Source organism: Geospiza fortis, unplaced genomic scaffold (assembly GCF_000277835.1).
Source record: "Geospiza fortis unplaced genomic scaffold, GeoFor_1.0 scaffold172, whole genome shotgun sequence".
Taxonomy (NCBI): domain Eukaryota; kingdom Metazoa; phylum Chordata; class Aves; order Passeriformes; family Thraupidae; genus Geospiza; species Geospiza fortis.
Window position 1 is genome coordinate 4,030,593 of NW_005054309.1, and position 8,117 is coordinate 4,038,709.

The 8,117-nt window shown below is 39.8% G+C and overlaps 1 protein-coding gene across 1 annotated transcript in view; it reads left to right on the forward strand.

Annotated features, from left to right (window-relative positions):
• The first annotated feature begins 7,737 nt into the window (after positions 1-7,737).
• Positions 7,738-8,117, forward strand: part of EIF4A2 (eukaryotic translation initiation factor 4A2) — a 7,083-nt gene continuing 6,703 nt past the window's right edge. Inside the window, exon 1 of the mRNA XM_005419001.2 lies at positions 7,738-8,105. Coding sequence (XP_005419058.1) covers positions 8,077-8,105 — 29 coding nt within the window. The 5' untranslated portion in view covers positions 7,738-8,076. The remainder of the gene's footprint in view (positions 8,106-8,117) is intronic.

An 8,117-nucleotide genomic window follows, 5' to 3' on the forward strand; every position in this document is an offset into this window, starting at 1 on the left:
CATGGAAAAGTATATACCAGAATACATTTTAAAATGGTAGCACAAACCTTAGAGAACAAACAAGCAAAAAAATAAAAACTACTGGTAATTGGGTAGTTACTGAGTACTATAGCAGCTGCCTGCTTCAAAATCAAGACTTTCTGATCTCTTACTTTGTTACTTCTAAATTAATCAGAACAATGAGCTACAAATAAATGCAAATATGACAGCAAAAAACCCAACTACTTAAGACTCAGAAACAATTATTAGCAGAAGGCCTTAAATCAAAGCACAAGATAAAAATACTTTGAATAGAGGCACATCCATTCTCTCTATATACTGCAAAAAACTGCCAATATTTTATAATCTAATCACTTTTATCACATGCACAAAATAAATCAATCAATGTATTCCTGCAATTCAGCATGAACTTGCATTTCTCTCTCCTGCTGTGTAAAGAACAAAGGTTTCTGGCCACTGCCAATTGCTGTGACAAGAAGTGTTAAAGTGCATGTCCCCAGCTGGCACGAGCAACACCACAGTTACTCCTGGCTGAAGCAAAGGCATCGCCCGCATCCTGTCTGTGCTTGCATCAGCCCATGTCCACACCTCCTGGAAAACCTGGAAAACAGGGGCAGGTGTTCCTGGGCACAATCTGAGAGGAAAACATTGAATTCCTTACTAGTCCAGCACCTCACGTGTTCATTTTTGTCTCATTTGGCAATATTTAGTTGGCATACCAAATAATATAGAATAGTGTTCTGGGTTGAAGCATAAATAACTGGGGCTAAGGACTGGCCTACAGAGGCTTCCTAGCACTGAACAGAAGCCCCCAAAACCAGAGCAGTTACATTTAGCAGCTCACTTGGCACTTCAGTTTAATGGGCACACAACTGAGACTCAGCCACAAGAAGAACATGCATCTCTAACACTGTTAAAGAGAAAAGCCTTTGAATAGTTATTTTTCAACCAAAAAAAATCTCAGAAGGATTAAGAAACCAAACAAATAAAATGGTTAAACAAGTCAGAATGTTAATCTTGATTAATTTTTTTAAACTTTTTAAACTTTTCCCCAACCTGATCTGGCTGCTTTGCAGGCTGAAGCACAGGTCACAAAGCAATCAGTCCCAGCTTTACAATTTACAAATTTACAATTTAAAAAAAGAGATTCTTCAAAGAGAGATAATCATTTCCATTTTACAAAGAGATGAAAGAAGGGAACAAACCTGAAACTACTCATCTATAGTTTCACATTGTGCCAGTATCAGTGACAGAAACAAAACTTAGGGAATCTGAGCTTTGTTACCTGAAGAAATGAACAGTCTCAATTTTCTTATGAAAAGTAGAGCTCAGTAGAAAACTTTCAGTTTATAGAAATTAAGATTTACCTTGAGGCCAATACTTGTGATCACAAAGCTCATTTTATTAGTGACAAAGTATTTAGCTTTATTGTTAACTTTTACATGTTACAAGAAGCTCTATAAACTGCAAAATACTGTTGTGAAGGTTAAAATCCTCTGATAGAAAAGAAACAAGAAAATTCAGTTACTATGCAATGCTGGATATGGACAGAAAGAGCTTCTGTTAGGGAAAAATGAAATTATTTCTGTGATATCTTACTGCTTAGAGATGTACACATTTGAAATATTCTGACAATAAGTGCAGAGTGTATTACAGCCTGTAATACACTCAAAGCAAAGCTCTCTGTGCAGTGCTGTATCAGCTGATAACACCAGACATTTTGTTGTCACTCATTTGAGATAGGCCCTCATACCTCACAGTGCTGCACGCTCTGGAAAGCACAGTGTGTTTGTTCTGACATCCAAAAGTGTGATTGGGATGGACAGACAGAGTCACATGGCTCACTGCTGTCACCAGTCAGGACACAGGCCAGCTATCAAGGTACACATATGCACAGCATACATTAGAGATTGGTACTTTTTTACCACTAATGAGTCCCGTGAATTTACCCCATAAAAGTCAAAGAACTGCTTGGCCTCTTTGGTGTTTTCATCTTGGGTTTGGTTCCCACACATTACTTCCTCCTACTAAGCACATAACACTCAACGCTTTTACCAATAAGGAAAAGTACTCAAATTAAATACAGACATAGGTGTGCCTGCAGTGGCTGTTCCAAAACTTAGCCAACTGAAAACAGCAAATTAAAAACTCAAGCAATGTCAGTGAATAGCAAATTTGTATAATCATGAGAACAAACAATGTGAGAACAAACAGTTTTCTTCAAAATAATGCACAGGCTCATATTTACTCTTCTCTCAGACCTGGTAAAAATATTCTTGGCCAATTGTCTCACAGAAATATATGACATGCAGTATTTCATGGCTTAAAAAATAAATGTAACCACAACTATGTCAGGATGTTATCATCTGCCACCTGGTTCATCTCTCAGCTTTATTTACTTTTGTCATATAAAGAACAAACTCTACCCTGAAAGTAGCCTGCAACTTCTATCAAAGATTTCTAGGCCTCCTTTCATTACTGATCCCCAGATTCTTTAAGTATTTGCCCACATAACCTTTGAGACAAATAATATCACCTCACATTACAGAGAAGAAAACTGAAGTGCAAAGAAAGTTCTCATTCCAATAAAAGTCAATGGCAAGTCTAATAAATATCATCTGCTCAATTTTAGTGCTAAAATTCCAGTCTGTGGTCACACTAGGAGCCCTTAACACAACAGAGGAACAGAACTAAGCTGATTTCATGTCCTGGGCTTGACTAAAAACCTTGAAAACTTGGAAACAAAGAATCTAAGTGCTCAATCAAGAACATTCAAGACGTAAAACTGTAATTCTTGAGTTTTATAGCATGCAGAGGCCTGGATGACTACAAAATCATAGAAAGAAAAGCATATTTCTGCTTCAAGTATTTGGGTTAAGATTTTATTGTGCCAACATTCTTCTATTTACCAGAATCATTACTAAAATTACGAGACGACCATAAGTGATTCCATATGACAGTTTTCTTATGTTACACTCATTTGAAGAATTAACAGTAATTTACATACTTCCACTAAAAATTAAATACTGACTTTCTAGAATTAACCCTAGTTTTTTATTAGAAGATCCACCAAATGCTAACCAAAGTAAAAGGGAAATTTTTTACAATTTTAAAGTTTTGGATGAAACTATACCCACTATAAAAATAAGTAGCAATTAACTTCCCTTAGTTCTTTAGATTTTTTGACCCCCTGGGAGAGGGTTGAGAAACCAAGGTTCCTCCGAGGGCCCAGAGCACTTCTGCTGCTTCCTTTTCAGTAGCAGTTTACAAGAGTTGTCCCACTGTATAAAAGAAACACCATCTTTCTTAAAAATTCAGTGAGAACTTCACCATTCCAGAACAAGAAGTAAGTAATAAATAACTTCAAACCCCTGAAGGTGGGAGGGTCATTACGAGTCTGAATTTAAACTACAAACTCTAAGAGGAGATGAATTAATGGATGAATAACCTGAAAAATTAAATTCACACAACTTTGCTATTTCTTAAATAAACAAACAAACAAACAAGTAAATTAGTCTTAAATAGTTTAACAAATTATTATAATCAATAAAAAAATCTAACTGGGAATGAGAGAACTTGAGCTAAGAAACAAAATTCTGCACAAGTGAAGCAGGAACACTCCTTGGAGATGTGTGCTCCAAGCAATTAGGAGGCACAAGCCATAAACCACCCCACAAACATTTCAGACAAGTGAGTCAGCTGTCCAGCCAAAGGCCCCGTCCACCCCACATCCTCTGCACAAGCCTGAATATCTTGAATAGACTGAGCATGTGGGGCAATTAAATCAACCAAAGCAGTTGAAATCCCACTGCCCTTCCATAGTGCTTGGCGCCTAAACAATTTAAGCATCTTTGAATATGTTCCTTATTGGCCTAGTGCACAACTATTCAGTGAGACAGAACTTGGACACAGAGAGGAAATTCTGGATGTACTTTCAATTCACTCAACAGGGACATCACTGAGATTTCACAACACATTTGACTACAGTTACAAAGACTAGAAATATCTGTCAAAACATAACAAAGTTGTAAAATAACTTTAAAAAAGGATGACAAAGCAAGCTTAATTACCCAATGTACTAAAGTCATCATAATGTGCATTTCAGATTACACTGAGGCACTACAGAATACAAAGCCAGCATTCTTAGTCCATTAAAAACATTGTATCTTATACATTCTTATTGTTCAGCTTTTTTAGATTGTAATTTCAATGGAGTAACCAAAAATACTTGTTAGCATTAATGACACCCCAACTGCATTTAAATAACAAGCATGGGACTCCAGGAATTTGGACTTTCTTTCTCCTCTGGAGGTTTTCCAGAACATATCCACTCCTACATCTGAGGAAGCACGCTTTTGTTTAGGCAGTATCCCTTGGGAATGATGAACTGAAAATATCACTTCTTGCTAACAACACCCTAACAAATCATCTTGATCCTTAACATGACCTACTGTGAGCAAACTGTCTGTTTACCATCACCTTCCTTGCCCTGCCAGTCATGGCAATCAAATAATACACACTCTGAACCCTGGCACCAGACTTAAAAATGTAGGAAAAGAATTCTGGGATCTTGCAGGTTTCCTGTGAAGTACCTGGTAGTTTCATGGCAAATTCAAATCATGCTATGAGATTATTAAAAGGAGATTTCTGAGATTTCCTAATGCAAATGGTACCATTGCCTTTGCCAGGATATTGGTGAGCAGGGATTGCTCAACTGGAGCTCAGTTTCAGGAGGTGTCAGCTCCTACTGCTTTAACTACGTCACTCCTCCCTTCAGTCTACATGAATAATCACTGGAAACCCAGCTCCTAAACCAGCTAGTCCATCTGTTACCCCTGCTAATAAACATATTATTATGTTCACTCTCACTAAAGAGTTCATGATTCACTGGGATTGTCTTTTTGGGAAACATCTACAGAAGTATATTAGGTGTACATATATATATATATCTGTGGTTGTGGATCCTATCTTTAGCAGCCCAGACATCTAATTTAGTGTCTTCTTGGTTTCCCTTCTGCCTGAAGATAACATGAACCTGGTCCTTGGGGAGCAAGTTTTCAGCTGAGGCTTCTCTAAAAAGCTTGATCAGATTTAAAGCCAGGGGACCACTAGAAATCCCAGTGTCATTACAAGATCTTTGTCAGTGACAAAATCTGACCTTTTGGCACCTCTCAGTTTGATGTTTCCCATTCAGAACACAAATAATTCCAGGCAGAGTATGGCTAAGAGTGGCCCAAAAATACACAAAGTAGGTATGAACACACATGAAAAGGCTGTTTGCACTACTGTAACCAAAGAGATATTTCTCAAACATTGTACAGAGGTTTTAAAGGGTATAAAATGTAGGATTTTTTCCTCTAGTGCAGTTAGGGGTCATTGCTAATACAAGAAGTCTGGATATTTTGTTTCATAAAAAGAGAAGACTGATTCTGGATTTCCAACCGTTTGCTTGAAGTTTATGAAACAACATTTTTTTTATCTTTTCAGTTGGTGAAAGAAGCTGATGATTTCCACTGGAGGAAACACTGGGTTCCTTTCCTCATATACCTTAATATACCATATGGATGTGCAACATTCATATAATAAATGCCTTTCACATGGAACTGATTATTTGTTTCTTAAATCATAATTTCATTGTTCCAGTCATACACACTTGAGGCAAACAGAGCATCTGCCAAGGAGCCACTGGACTGAGGAGTGTCACTCCATTAAAACAACCAAGAACCAGAGCAAATAACACAACCAAATAATTTATCAAATTCTGCCAAACTCTGCCACAACCACGTGACAGCAGAAACTACTCTGCTCACAGGCTTTACTTTGAATTTAAGCATTAGGTGAATCAGAAATGAACAAAATCCTCAGACACAGGGATATTTCAAGCTCCTCTACAAAGGCCAGTGATCAGGAGCTCAGGGGGACATGTTTGGCTGTGTAGCTGCCTAATGCCAAGAAATCTTGGCATTTAATCAAGAGACCTCCCACTATTTTAGCCAATAATTTACAATACCAACTTATAAAATTGTCCTTCTTGATTGAAGATAGTAATTTAAAATTTTTTTCAAGGGTTTTTTTTCTTTTTTTTAGTAGAATGAAGTTTGACCAAGTGTTGTAAAACAAGACTTGCTGCAAGCTAGAGCAATGAGAACAATTTCTCCTTAAAGAATGCCAAGAAAGCCTTGTTACTAGAAAACTGTTATCAAATCTGAACACTCAAAGTGATCTGAATACCTGGGTAATCTGAAATGACACTGATTTCTTTATTGGAAAAGATAAAGCAGATACTTGTTTCTGAGATGCCATTCCAGGTCTGTGAAGAATGATGGCTTACCTTCCTGAAATTCCCACATGTCTGGAAATCTTTTCCTCTCAGATTTGCAAATCTACTAAGACTTATATGCAGTGCTTGAATAAAAATATTCATCTAAACTCAACAATTTTCCTAATAAATATTCAAGATCCTTAACAAATATTCAGTAGTGTTATTTCTCTATTTAGACTCAAATCACTTTTAATGCAGTGGGGAATCTAACTGTGCTAGCCCAAAACTGTGTTCACATTCTTTCTTCAGTCCATCCTGTTTGTTTTTCAACCAGAGGTTAATAGTCCACACAAACTGGCATCATTCATTTAAAAGGCCTCTAGCTATTGTTGTGTGTCTAGCTGAACTGCAAACAAGAAATATCCTCAATATTTTCTACCCAGCAGGGGTGGACAGAAAGAACTTGAGAGCATTAGGATAGGCTGACAGTGGAGCTGCATTTATATAATTTTGCTGGGATAGTGGTAGGTTGTACTATTTCTACAGATAATATTGCCCCAGCAGATGCTCCATAGGAAGATTTTAGGTATATACAGTCTTTGAGTGTTCCCTTTATGGATATTCTAGATGGTTCTAGACAATTTACAATATTCTAGACGAGTAAAGGGTTGAGTTTTTCAAGCACTGCCTCCATTTCTTCATATATAATCACTATGGAAACAGATTGCAAAGTGATACACATAAACCATACAAAGGTGGCACAAAATTATCGCCTATAATTGATATTGCTTGCCACCATAAGAAATACTGATTAATAGATTAGATTATTGTGAAACCTGATATGAGCATTCAAAAGATCGATATTTTTTCTGCCACAGTAGAAAGCATTGGGCACGATCATGCAATCGGTTTGCACAGTAACAGCTCTCTTAGTGCTTTATTTTGGACTGCACTAACCTTTAAATCATTCTTGCCAGGTTTTTTCGTGTACTGCGATCTGCAACACATCACAGCACCGTGCTTTCGGCAGTACCCCGAGGACCACCTAATCCTGTCTCCTACAGACGCTCCTGCATCCCCTTCAGGAATGATCCACCCTGAGGCCTCGGGACAAGTTTGGGGATTCAGCCACGGGCCCGCACAGGGTGTGAGCCCGGGCCGAGGGGCCAGGGAGCCCTCAGAGGCGCCTCCATCGCCCCCCTGCCTCAGGGCCTCCCCGGGAGCTCCCAGCGCTGCCCCCTCATGACCAGCCCTGCCCCGGCTCCGGGAGCGCAGGGGGAGAGCTCGGGCTGTGTTCCGCCTGCCAAGGAGGAGGAGGAGGAGGCGGGAGCCATTTCTGTGCGAGGATGGGGCGGAGCCGCTGCCGCAGGGCCGCTCAGTGTGCTCTAAGCCCGGGCAAGTCGGCGCCGCCATTCCCCCTCCCGCCCCGCGCTGCAGCAGAGACCGGACGGGAACCCCCGTGCGCGCGGCGGGGAAGGGGAGGCAGAGGGAGGAAGCAGTGGGGCGCTGTGACGCACTCAATGGTGCAATATCCTTCCGCGATCCGACAAAAAAAGTAGTTCTATGTTCCACGTAGCCTCCTAGACCTCAGAAGTTCATACACAACCTTCGAATTAACTGAAAAAGTCGCGTGACGGGAATCTCTTTGGATATAGGGCTTAAACTGGAGGGATTCTTGCTTTTTTGCGCGTGGTATAAGGTGTATATCCATGCGCAGAGCAGAGCGCAACGAGTCCGGCAGCAGGGCGGGTATATAAGGCGGGCGCCGCGGAGGGCTTGCCTTTTCAGTTGAGGACAGAGCTGGTGATCGGAACATGTCAGGGGGCTCCGCGGATTATAGCAGGTATGGCGGGGG